The sequence below is a fragment of the Pezoporus wallicus genome, unplaced genomic scaffold (assembly GCF_028554395.1).
Source record: "Pezoporus wallicus isolate ANWC-B61680 ecotype Strahan unplaced genomic scaffold, APGP_CSIRO_Pwel_v1 contig_5696, whole genome shotgun sequence".
Classification (NCBI taxonomy): Eukaryota; Metazoa; Chordata; class Aves; order Psittaciformes; family Psittacidae; genus Pezoporus; species Pezoporus wallicus.
Window position 1 is genome coordinate 567,157 of NW_026642402.1, and position 24,994 is coordinate 592,150.

The 24,994-nt window shown below is 39.4% G+C and overlaps 1 protein-coding gene across 1 annotated transcript in view; it reads right to left on the minus strand.

Moving 5' to 3' along the window:
* The window catches only part of BMP2K (BMP2 inducible kinase), a 46,619-nt gene that overhangs the window by 19,817 nt on the left and 1,808 nt on the right, over positions 1-24,994 (minus strand). The window contains exons 2-11 of the mRNA XM_057429892.1: positions 8,214-8,332; positions 7,045-7,150; positions 6,482-6,624; positions 6,078-6,199; positions 4,998-5,079; positions 4,222-4,354; positions 3,631-3,734; positions 2,209-2,288; positions 1,324-1,484; positions 113-288 (exon numbers count right to left, since the gene is read on the minus strand). Coding sequence (XP_057285875.1) covers positions 113-288; positions 1,324-1,484; positions 2,209-2,288; positions 3,631-3,734; positions 4,222-4,354; positions 4,998-5,079; positions 6,078-6,199; positions 6,482-6,624; positions 7,045-7,150; positions 8,214-8,332 — 1,226 coding nt within the window. The remainder of the gene's footprint in view (positions 1-112; positions 289-1,323; positions 1,485-2,208; positions 2,289-3,630; positions 3,735-4,221; positions 4,355-4,997; positions 5,080-6,077; positions 6,200-6,481; positions 6,625-7,044; positions 7,151-8,213; positions 8,333-24,994) is intronic.

The window sequence follows — 24,994 nt, forward strand, 5'->3', positions numbered from 1 at the left end:
AAAAAAATTAGGCAGCAACAGCAGATGTATTCAACTAGCACACCATTTAAAGCATTATTAATAGGCATAAGAAGTGTCTCTTAGAGGTGTGTCAAACCGATTCAACTTGTACCTGCTGAATATAAGCATCCTGAATCATAGGCTGGTGCTGGTGATGCAGATGATGCAGCTGCTGCAGCCTCCAGTCACCCTGCTGCAGCTGCTGGAGAACTCTGTTCTGCTGCAGGGGGTGCTGGTTGGTCTCTTGGGACTGCAGGATTTTTTGTCTGTTCCCTGGTCCCGTTGTTCCTGGGATATTCAGACAACACTACTGACATACTGATCTCTAAAGTTTAGCTAGAGAGCTCACTGGCAGTTAACTGCTTTAAATAAGGCTTCAAGGTGAAACAGTTTAACAGCATCTTTTCCAAGACTGACAATATACTTCCAGGCCTGCCAATGCACAACTGTGGGAACCTTCCTTCGTTGTCACGACAAAGCAAGCTGGGTTCAAGACTTATGCTGTACTAACACTGAAGTTGTACCTTCTACTTTCTTAATCCCTAATGCTCCACTGTCTAGTAGAAGTTGTTTACACCTGGGACACTGATTGGATGCCTTCCCAATACCATGTCTAAGGCATTCTTCCTGTACTGTAGTAGACACATAACATCAACTGCAACTGGGAAAGTATTCAAGATATAACTATTTAAGTGAATATTGATCAGAGCCATAACTCTTTCTGAATGAGATAAAGACAAATTCAAAGGATTTACTGAAAACCCATTTCACTCCATTTAACCCATTCTCCCTCAATTACTCCCCTGTTGCCCCTCTACTGCATTCCCAGTGCAATGTGAAATGCATCAGTCAGTCATGAGAGAAGTGAAGTTTTAACATGGCTTCAGACTACAAACACCACCAACATATTGTTGGTATCTCATGACTTTTTGAGGTACAAGGAAAGTATTTTTCCTACTACAATGAAAGCAGTTTATTACAGAACTTGAACTGGCTCAGCAGTTTCCATGAATTATTTGAAAACCAAGACTGAGCATGAACTTCTCATGTCCACAGTGGAAAAGTTAGGTCAAAATCAGTGTTAAGCACAATGAAAAAACTCTTTTCTTCTCAACCATTTGCATTCAGTTTGTGTGGCACCTGGTCAAGTTTACTATTCGCACATTTAGTCTTTTGGAAAGCACAAAAGTTGTTTTTTGGCAGATAAAAAAAAAAATCAGATTAATTGGAGTTTTAAATGCTATCCCTACTAGAGCAAGAAGGAAAATAAATAAAATGCTTTTTTCATTTCTTTTGGTCCACACTTAGACTTTGTTATATTACCTTTTTGCCCACAATTACCAAATTCACCAGGAACTTGGCCTTTGACTGGAGTTGCTGAGCTCTGGATGGTCAGCACGCTAGAAGTGACAGTGCTTGAATTGGCCTTTGGTCTTTGTCGTGGTGCAATTGAGGTTTCTGTTGGTCCAACAGCATCTGTTATTCTGAAATGGCAAGTTTTCCCATATGAGAGACTTGGTAAAAAAGGACTTTCTTCAAATCAGATACAGTTTCTCTTAATAGCTTAATTATGTCTTAACCATGCGCTACTTGACTTCCGAGCTCCATTTTAATAACTTAAAATTTGCTTCCTCAGCTTCCCACTCACCACCCACAGCAGCCATAGGATATATGACTGCTGCAGAACATGATTCAGACAGAACTGTGCAACAGCCTTATTCCCAAGAGGACCATGACACTACATGAAATTTCTCTGTGTAAGCTTTCCTCACTCAGTTCACAGCACTGAGTGGAAGTTAGGGCCAGTGTTTGAGCCAGCAATCCTAAGACTAGAAATATGATTACTGTTCATATGCACAGGAAACTAGGTTAAGAAAATCTGCTAAATCAACTCATTTCTACTTTTTGCTAGAAAAACTGCCTCTAGCAGTTGTAACGCCTATAAAGTGCTCCAAATATGTGCATCTTCCCTGAGGTACTTCAGAGCTGTATAACAGTCTGCCAGGGTAATAAAGATGCTCAAAACCAAACTACTTTTGAGGTTTAATCCCATTATCAGGTTATAGTATAGGTATTTTTTAAAACTGTCCAACTGCTTAAGAAAAACTAATTCATCACTGATTTTTTCTGGGTTTTTTTGTTTGTTTTTTGGTTTTTTTTTGCTTGACAATATTAGCAAAAAGAAGTGAAGCCACATTCACTGCTCACCTTGCTTTTATTTGGCTTTTTCTAGCAGCTGCCTCACTAGCTGTCATGGGTTCAGGGAGAGTTGAAGGGACAGGAGAATTCTTGGGAAAAATAAATTTGAATAAATTAAAAAAAAAAAAAACAACAAAACAAAACAAACAGAAACACAAACTAACTCCTGAAAGAAAAAAATCATTACAAACTGAAGAGGAACACTTGGGTTCAAGTTTTTCACATTACAAGGCTTCATGCAGAATTCACAAGGCTGTAGATTAGAAGTGCTGTAATTTAACAGTACCTCTGCTCTCTCATCTGTCACATAAGTTCAACAAAACCATGACCAGTTAACTATTTCAATTACACACTACCAACCACCAACAACAGTAAAACATTTTCTCTAAATGTCTTCTTGTGATTGCACAGAAGACTTTTTTCTTCCTCAAGTTCAAGAACTAAACTAAGGCCTAAGCTTTGCATGTACCAACAGCAGTTTTTCAGCTCGCTCAGCTCTTCCACCACAACGCTAATTCCAAAAAGCCATGCAGCATCTCTCTCAAGTTCCTGAACAAACTGCATTTCACCTAAACCACAGTTTACCAAAGGGCAGGGTGGGGAGGAGGGCCAGGGCAGCCAGAAATCACAATTCTGGGAGAAGGAGGAGGAGATGCATCACTAATTACACACGTAACTACCTCCTTACAAAAAGGATGCAAATCTACACCTGGTCACAAATAGCAGAGAGAGTTAATTATCAAAAATCGCTTCTGAAGATTACTATCAGTACTGGAATTAGTCAAGAAACGTCTAGGAGAAGACAGGCATACTTCTGACTTTCCCTGGAAAAATTAAGCTGCTGTCAAACTCAGTGATGTGCCCTCAAATTCCACAATTAGATCTGTGAATGAGAACATCTTGGAGAGAAAGTTCAGCCTCACGTGGACAGTAAGGGTAGGACTGCAGACCAACTAAGGCACTATCCCATTCACCTTCTAGCTCAAGTAGTCCTTCCAAGGTATTAACATAATTCCTAAGGATGCTTAAATGGTGTCAGTCGAGAACAAACATAAACATTCTTGACACTACAGTTACAACATTAAACCTTCAATTGTCAACAAGACCTGTAGCGAGTGTATTTTGTGTAGACACCAGAGATGAATAATGGTTAAGACAGCAAGTCAGGTATTCCTGCATAATCAACATAATCTATGAAGCTATGCCCTCCAAATTAAAAGATTACTTGTTTAGAGAGCTAGTATTGCAGGTATGCACCAGCAGCCTGAAGTGTGCTGTGTTTTAAACTGGATTTATACTTAGGAACAAGGTTTATGAAGAAATCGATGTAATCTCTCAGATGGTTTGATAACACTTTTCTCAAAGCTACCTACAAAATACACTAAAAATACAGACAACATTAAAGACTTACAATTTATTATTATTACTTACATTAATATTAGATACTGGACAATCCTTTTTGGCAAGTTTAAAGGCAAAGTAAGATACCTGAAAGATATCAGGTCTCTGTTCTTGATCTGGTTCAAGCATATATCCTGCAAAAATTGGCAAGACCAAATTGTCACTGTTGGACATCAAAAAGCCTGTCAAGTCAGCATGCTAGCAGCAGGAAGAAATTTATCAGCTCTGCCAAATGAGCTTACCATAGAAAATCAGTTTTATTGTTATATTGGGTAGGGGTTTTGTTTCGGAGGTTGTGTTTGGGTTTTTTTAATACTTTTTGTCAAATCAGTAGTTTCTCGGGTCAAATACAATTAGAGATGTATGTTGTTTGGTATTTTGACACTCAGTTATAGAAAGGGTAGATAAACTGAAGTAGTAATTAATAGCTTCAGAGAAAAACCACTTATAACCAACTCATGATGCTAGAATTTTCTAGGGTTAATATAAAATTCAAGGTAGGTAAGAGATGATTCACATATCTAACTACATCAGGCTATGCTTCTACATCATCTCTTACAATGATCTGTGTTTTATTTGACTTAGGAAGCAAAAGAATTGTCATGCTGCCTAGATACTTACTTATTAAACAGTGTATACTATGAGAGTATCGGGAATTGTCTGGAATAGTAAAGCTTCCATCACAAATAGCAACTTGACTTTCTCCAAAGGGAAGTGAAAAGAAACAAAGTTTATAAAGCAAGCAGCCAAGTGCCTGTAGAAACAAATACAGGCACTGTAAAGGGATGAGAGTAAGACTTAAACACAATAAAGCAGCACCAGCAAGAAATAAACTGCATCCTAGCTACCAGCTGACCCTTCCACTGTTATGTAGAAGCCACATTCTGAAACACACTGTTGATGTGACAAGCTGATATATAAAGTAGTGCTAGAAAGGCTTTCTTTCCCACAGATTCCTATGCTAAACAACAAATTACCAAAATCAGAGAGTACCCCAAAGCTGCATTCACATTGTCATATCACCCAGCAATAACGCTAGCATTTCTGCTGAATTTAATATTCATTTACTTCACTGCACATTACCTAATACAAACACCTTTCCCTATCATGCTGCCAACAGGCTTCCAAGTCACTAGTAACTATCAAACAGTAGCTGGAGTGGACAAAAAGGAAACAAATTTTAAATCATGTCCTACTTATCTCAAACTAAACATGACACATGGCATTCACTGTATTGATAGGAGAGCTAAGCACCAAAGATACCTCTATACTGTATTGTAAAGCTGCACCTTTCCCTTTCAAAGAATTAGTTTTTCATTTAGTGTATGCCACTTTTAGCTTCCCACACCCCCCTCTTCATTAGCTCTGTATTTCATAGTACCCAATTTCTTGCTTACCCAGATATCTGCCTTGGTAGTAATTGGTTTTCCTCCATAAAGATTGATCATTTCAGGAGCTCTGTATGACAGTGTTGTATATCTAGAAATAAGTAAGTAGAAGAGGACACTGATGAACAGCATGCCCCGGAGTTGAAAGCGTGTTTTCCTGCACCTGCCACACACACTCACACACACACACACCCCCCCCATTCACACTCAAGTTGCAGTCCAAGTCACTTACTGCATTTGCATCACCACAGAGAATATTTGGGGTAGCAACATAACATTAGCATATATAATAATAAACATTGAGTCACATAAATTTGCTTTTAATGTTGTTTCCCTAGCACATAGACTTTTGCAAGAATCACTACACTTAAATATTGCACTAGCCAATCATTCAGAAGATGTAATGGAGGAGTCCTACAAGAGTATTTTCCACCACATATTGAAATATGTATGTATACTTCAAAAAACTAATATCTCAAAATAATTACCACAGTGGTAGTCAGTGATTTTCAGAACTGGAAAAAACTCCAAAAAACTCTTATCACTATAACTTGAGAACAAGTAGCCTGTATTTAATCTTATGCAGTAATTAGCCCAAAGGGGCAAACCCAAACATATACATGTTTTCAAAAGCATGCTTTTAATAAAAGTTAAAATATTTCTATGCTCAGCCTTAGAGAATTACCTTACTCTATAAATAAGACTCTACATAAACCCAACTCTAATGCTTACTTGCATCAGCTCTTTTTCTCTTATGCCATTAACTGTACTAAAATAGCATTAATTTAAAACACCAAACTCCTAAAATGGTCAGTGGCCAGACATATTTTTGAATGACTTCTTTCAGAACAGCATGTTTTTTTTCAAACAGCTTTATTCTTTGCAGTCTCAGTTTTGCAAAAGCCATTTGTGAGCAAATGGAAGAAATCTATGTTACCAAATAGTTTTACTCTATTTACGTCAACATTAGTTCAAATTCAACAATTAAGTTTAACTCACATTAGTAAGATACAAGTATGCTGCAGAAGAACACATGGAGTTTGCCAGCACAATCATTGCCTACAATAAGCCACTTAAAGGTGAACTTACTTTTTAATTTCTTCTTCAACCACATTAACGCCATCTTTTTGAGGATTAAGATATTTGTTAGTGGCACTGCCGAAGTCACAGAGGACATAATTGCCACTATTGTTTAACAATATATTCTCCACCTTCAAAGGAAATTAACACACAAACATCAAATGAAAAACACAGCATTCATTTCCAAGTTAACTTTTATATGTTCTCACACACAAACATGGAAGTTATCAGTAAAATCAGTTGAAAGACTTGGCATTAGCAATAAGTGATGTCTTACAGTTTAGTCTCTCCACCAAGAGCAAGTGTTTCTTTAATTACAAGTCAGTCTTAGTGAAATACCTCCTATATTCTCTAACTTTTTTTAGGTAGACCATTGATTTTAACCTATATGTTCCTTATTATTAGGTTCATACCTTTAAATCCCGGTGAACTACAGGTGTTTTGCACTGATGCAACCTGGCAACAGCTTCACAGGTATCACAAAATATTCTCATTACTTCTGACTCAGTAAAGCCTGTCTGCAGACGCTGATTCATCTGATTCACAACTTGCCCAGCTAAACAAACAAGGCAATTTTTTTGTTATTAGCTCCTATCATGCACAGAAGTAATGACTTAAGGATATGCAAAAAGCCCATAAATAAGATGCAACAAAGCTTTCCACAGTCACTATATTTCAATAAAACAAACTCAGTGTTCTATGCGCGTACTCTTGTACCATTATAGATAGAAGAATGACTGTCTCAAGAACCATACTTGCTTACAAAGCCATGTGAAACCAACTGATACATTTTCTAGAGTGTTCAACATCTATGTGCCTAAGTAACAGTGCAACACAAAGAACTAGCTGGATTCCAGCTCTGAGATACAAATATTCAAGGTCTGTATTATGGGAACAATTCTACATATAAATCCCAGGTGGTCAATGCAAACATTTTCCCTGCATCTACTCTAAAAACAAGGAAGTTGACTCTTACCTCGACAGTACTCCATGAGAATGAGCACCTCCCAAACATTGTCACTTATGGAGTTAACAGCACAGTCCAAATAACTCACAATATTCTTGTGCCCAGACAACTCTTTCTGAAAAAGAAAATACACATTACACCTGAGCATGGAAAAGCACAAACAAATAAGATAGTACAGGTTTTCAGACAAGCCTTCATGATTTCTAGTTGTTAGCCTCTGCCCCACATCCAGTACTCCTGAAGTACCATCACAAACCCAGAACATAAGCTCATCACTGCTGGCAATGCCAGTGACTGCTGCACACCAAACACAATCATTATTCAGAAATGAACATTTAGGTGTTTCTTGTTGGACAGTGGAAAAACATCTCAATTACTCCACTCTAAGCCAGCACTGGCAAGTAGCAATAGCTACAGCCTTGGTATGTGGGAGATATGCAAGAAGCAAGCTACTAGTGCCCATCCTAAGCTGAAGTGAGAAAATTTCTCACAGTTATTAAACGAATGCACAACTTTTGCAGTCTGAATGATTAGAATTTAGTACACACAAACAACTGAAGCTGTCCCCAAGGGAAACAAAAAAGAAAAAAAAACAACCCAACAAGTTTTCAGAGCCATTTTAAGTGTGGAATTAAACTATGTTTATTTCACATGGACTATTTAAGTGTTGCCATTTGTATTACAGAGCACCTGCCTACCAGGTAACTTGAGGCTAAGCCTAGAAGTACTTCTTCAATCACGTAACTACATAGGTGCTGCTATGATTAAAACGCGGAGGTAGAAATAGATGGAAATGAAGACAAACACTCTTCCTAGTATCTGACAGAAGGCAATATAACAGATTTTCTCTTGCCTAGTGAGCACCACTCAGGTAATGGAGCTGTGGCATACAGAGGCCTTGAGAATTTAAGTGACGCCGGCAGAACTGCAAGGAATTTCTTTTGCCTGGGAACCAGATGTATTGACCAAATAGGCAGTGGCATCAATTTTGTAACTGCTTTAGAAGCTAATCATACACTAACCTTGAACTCGGCATTAGTTTCTGAAGCTAAAAATGCAATATCAGGACTGTAAAGTCAAAAGAGAAGGTGGTCTAAAACCCATTGTTATTGAAGAGGGATTTGGTGTATACATTGCAAAATAATACATTCTCCAGTTACAAATAATGAGCTTCTTACCATAATTGTAATTTCTCTCCTACAGATGTTGAGATCCAGCACACTATTAACATACATTCGTTTTAGTGCATAACGTATCCCACCGTGGGTACGTACCAGAAATACAGTTGAGAAGCCACCTAGAAAAAAAATAATTACAAGCAAATGAAGTTAGCCAAGTTTTTGTTATTCCTCTAGCCAACATCACTACACACTAAGAAGTGAATAAGAAAGTCTACACCAGTCACTGAGCAAGGCGTAACAAGGACTTTGGGAATTATAAAAATCTGCTGCCTCCATCAGTTGCACAGAGATCAAGTATTGGGGGGGGGGGGGGGGGGGGGGGGAGGGAGAAGAAAACCACAAACACATAAGAATTTTGCTATTTTGTTAGCACATTGAACAAAATATTTTAAAAGCATTTTCAAATTCAAATAAATTTATAAAGCCTAGAGTAAACTCTTATGTATTCAGGTATCAACCCTGAAGCACTTACAGTCATCCAGAAACCTCAAAGTGAAAGCAATCTCCAGATCTTCAAAATTACTACACCCCCAATACTTGATAAAGGTTAATATTATTTCTCTGAATCTACATTTCACAACACAGAAATGAAAATACTAAGAAAACAGAAACTCTGGAAAGACACCAAAGAAGTCATGCAACTTCTCAGCATAGCCTCAAGACAGGTAGAACCTCCCTGCAATCACAGATGGTTCAAGCAAACAATTCCCAAGCAGGGTTTTTATTCAAACCCATCTTCAACACATACTTAATTGTCTTCCCCCAACCAGACCCATCAAAAGCCTTCTTAGCACAGCAGCAGCAGCAATGGTGAGCCATGTACTTGAGTCCACCTCCCAGCTCCCCAGTATGAGGTTTTTCTTTTTCTCTTCACTAGTACAGAAAAATCACGCAGGCAGGAATTACACACAGAAAGTACTTTCAAACAGGTAAACTAAAGAGAAAAAACACAACTCTCAAGTTTTATTCATCTCCTGTTATCTTTAACTAATGCTGGAGGCATCCACCAGATGCCGTTCCTATCTCCCCCAGTTCTCAGGCACATCTTTGCCATTAGGAAATCCACCCTATGGAAGAGTCCATACTTTCAAACAATACTTTCTCTTAAATGGCTGCTGTAAGCCAACTATTACCATGGGAACTTCCAACTGGTGCAAATGCTCAGGGCCACAATCAGGCCAGAATTATGTAAATTAAAATTATTAACTTCCCTCATAATGAGGCAGCCAAGTGAAATGCACATGCTTCAGGTTTCCTGATGTAATCTGCAAACAGCATTTATTAAGTATAATCTGACACAAGTCTCACGTGCTTGAATAAACATGCACATAATTTACAACTGAAGAAGCTAAATTTTATGAGGAACTTTTCTTGAAGATTAAATATTTAATTGTTTTTTAAGTTAATTGCTCATTTAGCCAAGTGAGATGCTATGCTCTCCAAAACAGAATTACTGACAATTTTAATACAACACCCTAAATTCTGCAGAATTGTTAGACTTAACCAAGTTTATATAGGGCCTCCTCAAAACATTAAGAGGACACAGGCACTTAAGTTACTCAAGCTCTAATGTCAAACTCCAGCTGGAGCTGAAATGATCTTATATACTCCCCTAACACCAGCCTTCATTGACGGAAGATTTTTTTGTACTAACCTCCCTTTCAGAGGAGACTTTTTAAAGCACCAATATCTGACCAAAAATATAAAGCAGTACTTGGTAAAGCACAGAAGTCTAATGATGAGAAGACAAAAATCACTTCCCATCTTTTTAACCAGTTTAGCAGCCTTAAAATTCTATGACTAGGAGGAGAAGAAAAAGCTGGATTTCAAGTTTCCCTGAAAACTGGTTAGTATTTTTTATGTAACTGGAACAGACATGACTGGGTAAAACCAATCAGTAGTAACTAGTGAAAAATATCCAAATACTCAGCCAACTACTTTCCTTGCCATTAGGTGGCAATCTTAACCAATACTTGAACTCTGCAAGGGCCATAAAAGCAGGCCAATTCCCCATTTTGCCAGGAGTGAGATAGGTGACCTTGAACGGTTTTCCATTTGCAAATATCACCTCTATAAAAATCCTTTCGTCAAAGAGGCAAGTGGCATAACTGTGAACAAAACTTTAGCAACTGTATTTATACTTACAAAAAAATTATTAATCACCACTGCTCTGGAAATCTTAATCCAGCAAAACCCTGAACAATTAAATTTTCAATGTTTTCAGTTGTTTCTGATGTTAAACTTCTCACTGAAAGCATCACAATAATCAGTGCTGTACATATTCACAGAATCATAGAATAGTTTTGGTTGGAAAGGGCCTTAAGATCATTTAGTTCCAACCCCCTGCCATGGCCAGAGACACCTCACACTAGACCATGTCACCCAAGGCTCTGTCCAGCCTGGCATGGAACTCCGAAAGGGATGGAGCATTTACCAATTCTTCAGGCAACCTGTGCCAGTGCCTCCCCATCCTCAGTAAAACACTTCTTCCTTATATCTAACCTGAACTTCCCCCATTTCAGTTTAAATCCATCACCCCTTGTCATATCACTACAGTCCCTGATGGAGAGTCCCTCTCTGGCATCCTTGTAGATCCCCTTCAGATGCTGGAAGACTGTTCTGAGGTCTCCATGCAACTTCTCCAGGCTGAACAGCCCCGATTTTCTCAGCCGGTCTTTATATGGGAGGTGTTCCAGCCCCTGATCATCCTCGTGGCCTCCTCTGGACTTGCTCCAACAGCTTCCAGGACACCAGAATTGCACGCAGTGCTCCAAGTAGGGTCTCATGAGAGCAGAGCAGAGTGGCAGGATCACCTCCTTCTACCTGTTGGTCATGCTCCTTTTGATAAGGCCCAGGACACAGTTGGCAAAAACTGTGTCCTGGTTCAGGATATTCAGGCAAGCTCTTATGCAGGGATAGTGTAGCAAGCCCTTGAACTTACTTGTCAGATACTAGCTAAAAATTGGCACTAACATATTCAAGACAACAGAACACAAGGCTACCAGGCACAGGCACCACAGTGCCATGTTTTCTCCTTTGTTTCTCATCCTCAGGAGCTCAAACATAAATTGAGAAAATACAGAAGTGACTAAGGACTCTAACATAGTTAGAAACTCCAGACCTGGACATTGGACTGACTGCTGCTCTGAAGAGACTCATATGCACAGCAGAAGTACAGAGAAGCCTTGTTTTGCATGATGACAGCATGCTGCACTTTGCCACTCTGTACTGGCCCACATGAACAAGAACACCCCACAGCCTTGCTGCTAACTGTGGGTTAATGAAAATCCACTTACACGTGCCTCACAACCAAGACTCAGCTCTGTTACTGTCAGACCTTGCCACAAAGAGCTAACAGGATGTTGTTCCCACCTCAGAACAGAACAAAGGGGAGGACATTCAGCGTGATGGCATTTGTCTTCCCAGGTAACTGTTACATGGGATGGAGCCCTCCTTTCCTGGAGAGGGCTGAACACCAATTCAGTTAATTCCGTATTTGGCTTTGCTTGCTTGCACAGCTTTTGCTTTACCTGTTAAACTGTCTTTATCTCAACCCACAAGTTTTCCCACTTCTGCCCTTTTGATTCTCTCCCCATCCCAGCGAACAGTGAGGAAGTGGCTGTGCAGGGCTCAGTTGCTGTCTGTGGTTCAGCCACAGGAGAATCATAGGGACTGAATCTCTTACAGTCTTTTACTTACAGTGTGCTCCAACTGGTGAACTACTTGACTCTATACTATCTCAGATAAACAATAGAATTTCATTAGCTGTACAGTAATATGCAATAACCACTACCCACACCTGTCAATGCTGAATTAAGAACAGTAGCTACTACAGCCACTCTCAAAACCAGGAAGGTATAAAAGCTCCTCTACAAATGCATGCTACAGAGCTGCTGAGTTTTAACATCTATTTTCATTTAGGCAGAAATACATACCCAAGAAAAGTTTTTAGAAAGCTCATCATTACATAAAAGCCTATTTTCAGGTATGGTCCTTACATGCAGTTTTCATGTACATTTCAGAAACCTGAAATGAAGAAATAGATGTGGGAAGCAACAGATTCTAGTTGGTTTTTACCTACCTATACAATCTGGACAGTTTGATATTTAGTAGCTTCCTCAACAACTAAGCATCATTTTGCATTAAGGGGAAAAAACAAAAAACAAAAAAAAACCCAAAACCAACAAACAACGGACAGTTTTGTACAAAATTAACCCTTAGAGCTGTGAGCCCTGGGAATGGCTGTAGGGCCAACATAACAGTTCTGGGACTGTGACATTACAGCATAGTCCCAGAACTGGCTACACAACCACTGTGTAAAGTTGTTCTTAATAAAGCTCAGTAACCTCAAAGATAGTTTATTTCTAATTCAAAGTTTGCAAGTTTAGCTCTCAGCTTGGCCAGGGAGATAAACGTGTGTCCCTCTCTCCACAAAGCTGGATAAAGTGATCAAAATGTAAATTATTTCCCAGTGAACCATCTACCCACACATATGCTGCTAACCTTCCCTCCCGCTTCCCTTTTACAAGAAGATGGCTATCCATCCGCATGATAATAGTTATAATACCGTATCTGACTTTTTTTGCCTTTTAGATCATCTAACATACAACAAGAATTCAGGTGTTCTCATCTGTGTTCTGAATAAACCTCTGCCTTTAGCAGTACTTTCTCTGCTCTCTTACTGTACACCACTTGATGCCTGGATCACTTCACACACATCTACTACTCACTGTTAATTCTGGAGCCAAAAGTCACTGAGATGTCTCAATCATCTCCCACAACCAGGCTGACCTGCAGGCAGAGCCACCCTCCTTCACAAGCTCAACACCCCCCAAAATCATGAAGCCTCTGAGCACCACAATTTGGAAGCCCAATGCACAAGGATGAACCATTTTATGGACTGAATCCATGCAAAATGCAGTTAGACCAGTCCCCCTCAAGGCCCTGCAGACAGGGTACAGCAGGAAGTCCTCATTAAACGCTTTAAGCTCATACTCTTTGCTGAAAAGAAAATAAAACCTCTGACTTCAACAGCTTTACAAGGTGCCAAGACACCAAAGCCAGTGTCCAAAAGAGCAGGACAGTTATGAAGAAAACGGGGAAAGTAGTCCTCCTCTACTAGAAAAGCATGATCTCACAAAAAAAAAAATAATCTCTTAACACCCACATGCACTTCCATAGAGAGCACTGGGAAAGGCTCTTTCTCAGTAAGCACCACACTGATGTGCTATTTCACCAGAAATTCTGAGTAAACTTCTTCCTGCCACAGTTGCAGATGAACCTATGCCAAAAGCTATTTCCTGCAGCTCAGTTTTGATCCCATCTTCACATAGTGTACAATAAACAGCACGTTCTCTGAGCTCAGGGAGAACTTCCATGATCCTGATAAGACTATTGTGCCACACAGCCCCCTTTGCCATCCTGCTGCTCAATTTCTTTCCTCGTGGTGTCCTGCTACAATGCTATAACTCTGTATGTTCATTGGCATCCTATCAGGATAATTGCACAGCACTTCAACTTAGCAGAAACTCCATCCCTCCTGCAACAGAGGAAGCCCTTCCTCCACAGAGGAACTGTCTTCTGTTATCAGGACAGATGTTTTACTGCGGGCACATTTATGGGAGTGATAGACTAAAAGCATACACAAATACTCTGGTTCTGCCTGAGCTATTCAGTTCTCCAAATTTTATATCTAAACAGCAAAACCTTTCAAAACCACACAGAACTCACACACTTGCAAGTGTTAAATCAGATTCCAAACTCCACTTGATTATTGAGAAGCTACACACCAATCGAAATTTACAATGCAGTTTTCAAGCCTTATGAAGAATCTTTGCTCAAGCACTCAGCTTTTGGCAAAAGCTCCACAGGGCAAGGAAGCCACTGACCACAACTCTGCCTTTCCACTCCTTCAGCTCCTCTGCTTAAGAAGATGCACTAACTGTATAATACCGTGAATATGTGTATATATGTATATAATTTATATACACTTTTCTGTATGTTTTTAGTAAGCATATTCCATGCCTCAGTCACAAACACAACGTTGAGACACAGCTCCACCTAAAAGAGCAGTTGACAGAAGTTGCCTGCAAACTCAAGAGCTCAGCACTCCCGAAGGCAAGAGCAGAAACAGCTCCCTAATTTCAAAATAATCCATTTCTACACACATGCATTTTAGATTTCAATATTCCTCCACTTTATTTTAAGCATGCAGACAATGCATTCCAAGGGGACATACCGCTGTTGCTTTTCCCACTGCCCACACAAATTCCCACTGTGTGACAATCTGAGTATCAGGGCTAGTTTAGACAAGAAACAGGGCCGTCTTCAAACAAGCATCTGTTCTGAAAGCAGTGCTGTAAAAGTAATACCAATGGGATGTGACAGAACACTTTTACCTGCTCAGTGGCCTGCAGCCCTGTAGGCCTTCTCACACTTGATTTCTCATAGCACCAACTGCAGTCCAACTCTGCAAAAACCTGAGACTACTTTGGGAATCACAGAATGGTTTGGGTTGGAAGGAACCTTAAAAGCTCATCCAGTTCCAAACCCCTGCCATAGGCAGGGACATCTTCCACTAGACCAGGTTGCTCTGAGCCCCATCCAATCTGGCTCTGAACACTGCCAGGGATGGCACAGCCACAGCTTCTCTGGGAAGCCAAGACACTCAAAGTTACTACTGTGCTCTGGGAAGGATGGACTAAGTTCTGCTATAGATTTTTTTGAATTTTTCTCAATCTAGTAACACCAATGCACCAGACATGCCCAGGTACCAAACTGGAAAAAACAAAATTCATCTGATGTGCTTGCTGGGAAAGAAAGAAAAAGTTACGTTTCAAGGCAGAGAATAGAGATGTCAAATGCACAAATATTTGATGGGTTTAACCATTTAATAATCATTAGATCAACTGGTAAAGCATGCAATCCTAACCAAAACCCACAAAAACCAGTGACGCAACCAGGTACTAGTGTTTTTATTATGAAGCTTTAACCCAAGCAAAGCTTATATACTTTGACACTTCGACAAGTTGCCTCAACTCTGAAAAACCTATTCTCTGTAAAGCCTCTCCTCTCTTCCCTCCCATCAGGCAACATCCTTCTCAAGGATAAAGTATGTAAGATGAACAAGCCTTCCACAAGCATGCTGTAACAGAAACTAGAGTATTAAACAGGTCCATTTTCTATACTAACAGAAACTGAAAGTAAGAAATTTCTGTAAAGTTTGGTAACAAGTCGCAATCACTGGGCTTCATTCACAGCCAGCTCTAAAAGGCATTTGCTAAGCATTTTTAATGCACACAACCATTTATTTAAAAAGTAAAAAAAAAAACAACCAACCAAAACACACCTTGATACCTTGATTTTAACCCCAATATAATAAACAAGTGTCAAAATAGGAGTTACAGAATGGTTAAAACAGTGGGTACAGACACGTTATATACCTAATTTGCATCAGCACAGGTTTTCTAGAAGTAAACTCCACTGTCACAGAATGTTACCACCCATCAAAATAGATCTAACACAACTTTTTCTTCATCTCTTGCTCTGTAATTTGTCTTTAGTTTTCCTTAGTATTAGAATTTACATTGCTATTTAAATACACGAGCATAAGAATCCAAAGCACATAAAGTCAGAGAACCGATCTATAACCTCGAACAGGAATAACTTGCACACTCAATACCACAAAATCCCCATGGCACAGAAATAAGGCAAAGCATGAGGTGTCCAGATTGGGCAAAACGGCAAGTTCCATGGCACCTTGGAGATGTGCCACCTTCCACTGCAGCAGAAACAGAACAGTCACCAGGCCATGCAGAGATGAACAAAGCAATTCATCATGTACAAGCATTCCAGACTGAGGCAGATGTCCTACAAGAGTCTCTGCTTTACTATTTTTCTAAGACACCATACACATACCACATTATCTAGATGAAACGTGTCCCTCTCCACTGCTACAAGGGTCTACAGAGCCTGACTCACATCTTCACATCCAAGAGTAATCACCACTAAACTCATTGACAGCTTTTCATATACAAGCATGATCAAAACTGGATTAACTGACTGGAATTAGTTGTTAAAGATATATCATATTATTATTTGAGACAAAGAGTGTAACAATTTTCATTATTTCACCTCATCTTTGGCTGTCTGCAAATATTTGTCTTTGTTTAAATTCTGAGGATACCAAAGGAGCAGATACAGACCCATCTGCCAAACAAACAATGGGAGATCAATAAATTAAAGAGCAAAATACTGAGATTCAACCTGCCTATACCAATAAACAGAATTAAACATTTTAGGCAATAATATTTCCTCAGCATGTGCAGGGGGGCAGGCGGGTCTTGCAGCTCTATCTGGTACACACTGAATACATCTGAATATTTTCAATTCACATACAAAACATCTCTTTATTAAGACTGTTATCTGAATTATTTTACACCTCTTACACTTGAGCTTCATTCGGTAATAATACTTTCAATCTTCACACTGTGACACATGAGGATTCAAAGAGACACTGAAACTTCTAAATGGTATAAGCAGCTTGATTGTTTTAAATAAGCAAACTATGCTGCAATGGCAACAAGATTCCAAGTATCAGAGTCAAGGTTATCAAAATCACTTAATACCCGATACACCTACTGTGTTTGAAGGCAGTCAGTCAACAACAGTAACTCTGAACAAGGCAGTTATTCATTAAACAGACGAGTCTGGAAGCCTTTGTCTCAGACAATGAAAACATTAGGACCCATCTACCACCTAAAGCCAGAAGACATTCAAGTAAAACTCCCTCTTACAAATGCAGCTATACAATTCAACAGCAGCTTCACTGAACAGCAAGTCCTGAGGAAGAAGTACAATAGCTGTTTAATGGAGACAATCATTTCAAGAGAGCACAAAGCTGGTAATACTAAATTCAAACCAAGACCGGAGGAACTTTAAGACATCTACATGACTAAACCGAATTAGATGTGGCACAGGAGTTTGCTTTTGAGTTTCTGTATCGTAATACTGCTTTTAGAACAGTAAATACAGCTGATAACAGTATCAGCTTTCTCTTCTATCTTCAGAGCACCTAAGGAATTTCTGGATAGCTCATTCTGAGAGCAAATAAGCCTCCCATTGCTTTCAGGAGTTCTCATTAAGTAAAAGCCAAGTGGTAGTACCCTGCAATTACTCATCTAAACAGAATTTAAGGCCAATGTCTGGACTCCAGACACAGGCCATGCTACCGAGGTCTATGGAGAGACAGCAGCTCACAAAGATACAATTACTTCACTTCTTTCTTTTCAAAAAGTTTCTTTTCCTGCACATCACACATGGAACAGAACTGATGTCATGTCCAACACTGACATGACAAATTTCATCCACGCTTCCTATTCTTGACTCCTGCAACACATGCTGCATTCAAGTCAGGTCACTATACATGTGTCAGCAGAGTAATTAAGTACCTTTCATTCTTTATTTCCTCCATATCTAAGACACAGAGTTCAAAACCAAAGTGCTACAAGAAATCACCTTCTCCTGTGTTTTACACTACTGCAATCCAAAAGAGCACTTTGTGCTGCCAGAGTTCCTAAAGAGCACAGATGAAGCCCATGTACATTTAGCAGTTAAATGAAGATTAGCTCCAAGTTCTGTTCCTCCACAGCTTGCTCTCCAAAGAAATGCTCTTTTCACATAGTTGCATGCGATTCAGTAATTAACCAAATCAAAAACCCCACAGTTTTTCAGCAACACTTCAGCTAAAAAAAATTATATTCAGTTTTTCAACCTACAGGAATAACGGAAGAACATAACCGTCATATTAATCACACACTTTTAAAACTATTTTTTGTTTTATAATAGAAGTGGCCTAACACTAAGATAATCTCATTAGAACTGTTACTGAAAGCCAACATGCACAGATACAAATCACGGTGCAAATAACACATTAAAAAAAAAAAACAAGTAAAATGAATCAGCACAATCAGCACAACAGAACAACAATTAAGCCAAGAATTGAACCACTCTTACATATTAGTACATAACTCTTAGAGACTTGCACATTAAAGTTTCAAGGCACCATACAAACAAATCCATCCATTAAAATAACATGCAAGTTTGGAAGGAAGCCCAATATATACATTATTCCAAGTAAGACCTCCTCAAGCCCTGCAATAGCAGCATTCCTTTCTTTGTATGTGGCAATCAAGGTATAGCCTATTACAGAAGCAATGAGGAAGAAACCATCCCAGAGCCACGATGCTCCAGACTCTTCCAGCACCTCTTGTACAGACTTGTATTACTTGGGGCAAATCCCTTCATCTTCCTTAGCTTCTCCATCTGCTGAATGACTCTCCCTAAGTGGATGTGATGTTCTTCAGATCGATACCAGCATGACTTTTGCTACTCAAACCAAAAGAAATATTCCAACTTAAGTAAAACAGACCCTCAAGAACAAGTAAGACCTTTGCTTCCAGTTGTTAACCATCTTCCCCATGCATTTTCCACCACCTTGCTTCTGTTCAGAGACCCAGTTTCACAACTGACATACCCACATCCAAGACATCCCTCTGTTACTAGTAAAAGGTAACTAACCTAGACAAGTGTGAGCAAGGAACACATGAATCAGAGAACAGAAAGGTTCCTACCTTCTTAACCAGCAGACAACACTCAAGAGACTGAAATCCATTCCCACGACAACAAGAGAAGCAGGAGAAGAGGAATTCATCTTCCTTCCTTGTCAGCAGCTAGACAATGATGAAGAGAGAAAACAGAACCAAGCCCTTCAAAAGAACAGGGGTTTCATGTTCACCACCTGACTGCTTAAGCTGCACAGCAACACCCAGGACATAGCATCTCTACTGCTGCACAAGGACAGACTAGAGATGATGAGACCTGCATCACTGGTATATGCAAATCACCCTTAGACTTTTACCTTAGTATTAGAAATAGGCAAATATTCCCAACATTTCAGGAAAAGGCTGTTCAACCAGTGTATTAACAGCTTTTAAGCTAAACCTATAAAAACACACAAGGGAAAACTACCCTTCAAAACAGATCCCTACAAATCTAAATTTCTTAGGAAGAGGAGGGCATCTCAAGTAATCAAGTTACAGTTCAGTGACTAATCATGTCTGTGCTCCTGGTTAGTTCCAAATGTAGAGTAAAATCTGTTTACTACAACCCCCTGTTTTCTGACACTTTTACACCCCACATTTTGGCAGGCATAGAGCATTCATAGTGTCAGTTAATACAGCTCTGCTTCCAAACAGTAACTTGTTGGGCTTTGGTAACCTATTTATCTAGACTATTACAGAGACATAAAATAAATAAAGCCCAAGGTTAAGAAATTCAACAGTTTTGAGAATGAAGTCTTATAAAGAACACTGTAAACCAAAACAGTGCCAGAGACAAGAACCACAATGTGATTACCTCAACAGTTCTCCTCTGAACCAGATGTGACATCTATTTGGCAAGAAGCCATTCACCAGACAGCACACGTTTACAGCTAAAACAAGCTAACGTCTACAACTAGAAAGATGCCTAAGTTCACACTGTTAACACGCGCATATATAGCATGCTCATTCTTCCCAGATACAAAAGGAATGTAAGCCTGTAATTACACTTCTCTAGAAATACCAAGTCCCATCTCTGGCATTAACTCCAGTGCTCCACGAACAGAACTGTATAGCTACTTGCATATGGGTAATACACTAGTCAATGACTGACAGCTCTGATACTACGCTAACAGCCCATAGAAATAAAAATCCTCTTCCAAGGACCACTAGTTTCTAGTTAACACCTGCCTGAAAAGGAATTCTACTTTTACTAGCTTACTAAGTTTTTCTTTTCCAAGTTAATATGCAAAATACCGATCTAATTAAAAAAAGAAAACCAACGGAATACACACCCCCAAACTGAGACCCTGCGCAACTTCTTTTCCAGCCAGATAAAGTATTTCCTAGACAAAGCCAACATATCCTCCATTTTCACACACTGCCTTACACTTTGAGGATGTCCAGGAGCTTCATAGTAAACACATCTGCATGCGTACAGAACCTCTTATGACTATTGTAACATCATAATACTTGATCAAAACACAGCTCTAAGAAAAAAATGCAAGTAGACAGCATGTTTGTTACATCTGTCTTAAGTCAAAAGTTGGCATAGTAAAGATGGCTTCAGCTTGTGCATCATACGATACTGCTACAAATAAGTTGCTTATTTATAATCATTTAACTCTTGGCCACTATCCCAAAAACTTTGCTCAGAATTACTAGATTCCAAAGTACATGCTCAGTATTTAACAACTTCTGGGCACACAAAAGTTAAATTCATAATGTTCTTGAAAAAGAACAGAACAATTACATGCAATTATCAGAGGTGTAATACTACATGCTGGTGCGTACTGCAAAGCAGAAAGGAGAGTCCTTAAGGGGACACAAGACTAGTAACCCGACAATCAAAGAGTGTTAGGCCACATATCCCTAAGAGCTGAACTTGGACTTACTTGTACAACAGACATCTTTGTCAGCCTGCAGATGCTTCCTAAACTGTTAATTTCTCCATCTTTAAAAAAAAGGCACATGACAGCTCTGGAGAACACAGCAAGAATGACTTTTCTCCAGAAGTACCACTGCAGTTGTCAGTACACTTAGATAACAAAACTGAAGTTAAAGCATTCATTTTGTGCACCCCGTTATATAAGAAATTTCTACCTGCATATTGATGAGACCAGGATCACATGCAAATATCCAAATTGCTTCCTTGGATTGCTTTCTTTTTTAAGACACAGAACACAGCCACATCTTGTAATAGGCAAACCACAGCACTCTTGTTTCAAGATGTTAGCTGCTTTCAATAGGCTTGAGAAGCCCAAAAGATTAATCTCAAGTGCTTGCTACAGTACAGGCTCCAGATGTTGCATTACCCAGACACCAAAAGTCTGTCAGCATGTCAACCCTGCCGTTCTTAAGGTGGGAGCAAGGCAACCATGCCCATCATTGGGAGTGGGCCAGAACTTCACATGTATTACGTCATACTCTTAGACAAAATGAAAACCAGAAAGTTTCAAGTACTCACGCTGCTTTTTTTTCCCCTTTAGTTTTTGAACTCAAACCAACCATTTCTGCTACTCAGATATTATCCAAGCAAAACTGTTTCAGACAAAATAACAGACTTGACATTTAGTCACGTGTGAACACTGATTCAGTGATGTTACACTCTGAAAAACACTATCAACATGACCAATCCCAACTAAATCTTTCCAGATAACCTTCCAGCTCATAATCCACCTGAACAGGTGAACTAGATTCCAACTGAAAGTAAAACAGCAGCTACTACCAGCAGTAGCAAGTCACATGCAACATAACCTCAAAACTAATGAAGAAAGCCAATAACAAACATCTCAGCTTACCATATAGGACAGTGGCACACCACATCATCATGACAGAAGTCATCATGCACCAGCTATACTCATAATACCTACCACAAAAATAAGCTCTCCCACTGTACAATCAATCTCAAGAGGTACAAAGTTGGTCCACACCACATTTAAAGTCTTTCAGATACTAAAGTTAACATCCATTACAAAGGCACTTCACTCACCTCTTCAGAGCAAAGCACAACCCATGACCCACATCTTCACAGGAGATAAAGCAGTGTATGCTGTACAGCAGCATGCTTCAGGATTTACAGCAGCTACCAGAGTTGCAAATCCCCACAAGAGAACTTACTCTAAAGACCTAAAAATCAGTGTATGAAAGGTTAATTGCAATGCAACTTACCAAAGCATCCTAGAAGGGCATGAAGAACCTTATGCGCTCTAAAAATGGAACAACATGACAACCACAAACAGCACAGGATCACACAAAACAGGACCTGGGTTCTTCTCCATTAAGGCTGCAGTTTTCTTAGGCCTCAACTGAACAGTATGAAAACAAAACAACAACTGAATAATAAACGTCATCAAGTACTTCCAAAGACTGTATGCTTAATTCAAGTACCACCGATGGTAGAGCTTGCAAGCAGCTCATTGCTTCACGAGTTTGCCAGTAATGACTCCAAAAGACTGTAGTGAGACGACTTAAAAAGAAGGGAGAAAGAATTCCCAATTTTATAAAGGGAAGATACAAGGTTTTCATTTATCCTATCAAGAGGTCTCTCTTCACAGAAAACTGAGTTTTAACCATCATATCAAATACATGAAGCAAACGTGTTATCTAAACATGAACTCATTAACTTAAATGCAACCACCACTTGAATGGCTTCTTTCCTGCTATTCTCTCTAGGCCCAGATGTAAAGTCACTCAGAAAAACAACACCTTCCTAAGACAGAACACAACATACAGAAGGCTCAACACTACACTGCTCCAAACTCACCATTTTATCAATCACAATGATTAAAAAAAAAAAACAACAATAGTATAACCACTACCAAACAACTTCCTACCACATACGCTAAGGCAAAGGCAACAGAGAAAGTTACAGCCCGAGCAGCAACATATGTTCAACCCCTCCAACCCAACCAAGTTTAGATGCACATAAAAGCTGAAGAGAAGCCTATTGCCTTTTCTGAACACAGCAACATTACCTACCACTAGTTTAAACCCAATCTGGGTACTTCTGAGAGCAAGCTGCATAGGGTATTACCCAGTTTTTTCCATTCAGGTCTCCAGCATCTTGCCTCCACTTCTGTAAGCAATGTACTTGCTGGTAGAAGGTTTAAAATGGGGGGGGGGAGCAGCGGGGGCAGTGGGTGGATGTAATAGCAGCACAGATTTAATGACAGGAGAATTCTGCTTCCACCAAATGCAGCCAACCTAGTCCTTCCCCAAACACAAAAGCTTTTTGGGGGCATGAGCATCACCCTCTTGTGCTATATTGACAGCACATAAGGCTATTCCTTATCTATAGCTAGGGTTAGCACTTATAAGCAAACAGTAATTATTGGATAATCCTGTGAAATCCAACTCAGTAAAGCTCACCCACAGCCATAGCATTCCTAAAACATGACCAAAAAAGGCAAATCAACAACAGAAAAAAAAACCCTCATGCTTGTTCCTAGGACACTACTCCCTTTACTTCAAGGTTCTTTGCTGAAAATGGCTCCAAGTCCAGTAGCACTGGCTCACTAAATTTACAACTACTTGCTAGCCACATAAGGCATTTATCACAAAATGTGAACTAGAAAGTCTTTTTTCCAGTATTAGACTCACCATAACTAGAGCTCCCCATGCACTAACTGTAACTTTCAAAACAGAATTCTCCATATTTTTATCAGACTGAATTTCCCAAACTTCAGATGCACTGCACGTACTTTTGTTCAACAACAAGATACAAAGAGAAGGCCTTAATTCCACCTGCATCAGTCATTTATTCCACATACTTCTACAGTCCCCTCCAAATGGACTGGAACTCATTTTCAAGCCTTAACCAAAACTGAATGGCTTTTTCCCCACCTCTGCAAAATAAACCTTAAAAACAAATACCTTCATCCAACAACATACTAACCATCAGGTTACAAAGGTTAAGAAGTCACCAGAGAAGAGATTCATTTAAAACAGATGAAACCATCTAACAGCCTACTAACTACAGCACTTGAACCCTTATACTTGCTTTACTACAAAAGGATGCAGTTGCTTTAGACAGCATCATACACAATTATGCAAAATAGATGCAAAATCAACAGCTAGCTTCCTAAAGCAAAATTTTGAAGGGGAGGGAGGTGGGTCTTTAAACCATTTGAATCTGACAGAATAGTAGACATAATGCTACTAATCCTTACAGCTAGTAAAAAGGCCTATCAATACCACAGCACTGCTGAGAGAACATTCTACATCCATTCTGAAATAAGCTTATGTTCATTATATTCATTAACTCATTAACAACATTTTGTGACACAATATAAAACTCTGATATGAGCCTTTTGCAGTAATAGGAACTACATGACAAGCCTAAGACCCTCAGTAAAACTGGGTTTCAGAAAAGGAAGGGAAAAAAATGCCTTATGCAAAGGGACTAGGGTTAAAACGGTTTGTTCCTTCCTTCCCCACAAAGAGGAAGAGTATTAAGCAGAGGATTTTTGAAGTGTTAAGTATTAATAACACATTCCAATATGACTAATATAACTTCAGTAACATGCAATTACTTACTATTAGGTGTCACTAAGTCAAGGGAAAAACTGACCGTTGAGAAGTAATCCCTAGATAAAAAGCAATTCTCTTTCACGCACTACCATGGTCAGTTGTAAGTACCAAAGCACCACATGAGCCCTTCATCACCATGACCCTCCCGTTAGCCTCATGGGGCACATGCCAGCTCCCCACACACACTACAGTCACAGAGCTGCAAGAGAATCGGCCCCTGGCTCCCTCACTCCCCAGCCACTTCAAACATGCAGCTCTAGTACCTGCTCTTTTTTATTCCTCTTAGGCTGTTTCAGGTCATCCCTACCCAACAGCTCTGGAGTCATCTTTGAAGACTTTTCCCAAGCTGCAGCAGATTTACACTGCCCCAATTCCCATCAGTCCTGGTCTGAGGCATGCATATTTAAGAGACCATATAAAAGCTGCAAAAAACTTTCTAAGTTTTCCATACTCCAAAGTACAGAAGCCAACTGGCACAACACTCTCTGGTAAAATTCATACTCCCCCTGCTCCCAGGCCTTTCTGGGCTATGAATTTGTTTCTGCAAGCTACAGAAAGAAGAAAAAAACAAACAAACAAACAAACAAACAAACCGCTCAGTTATGTATATCAATATCTTAACACATTCTAAGAAAACACTTAATAATA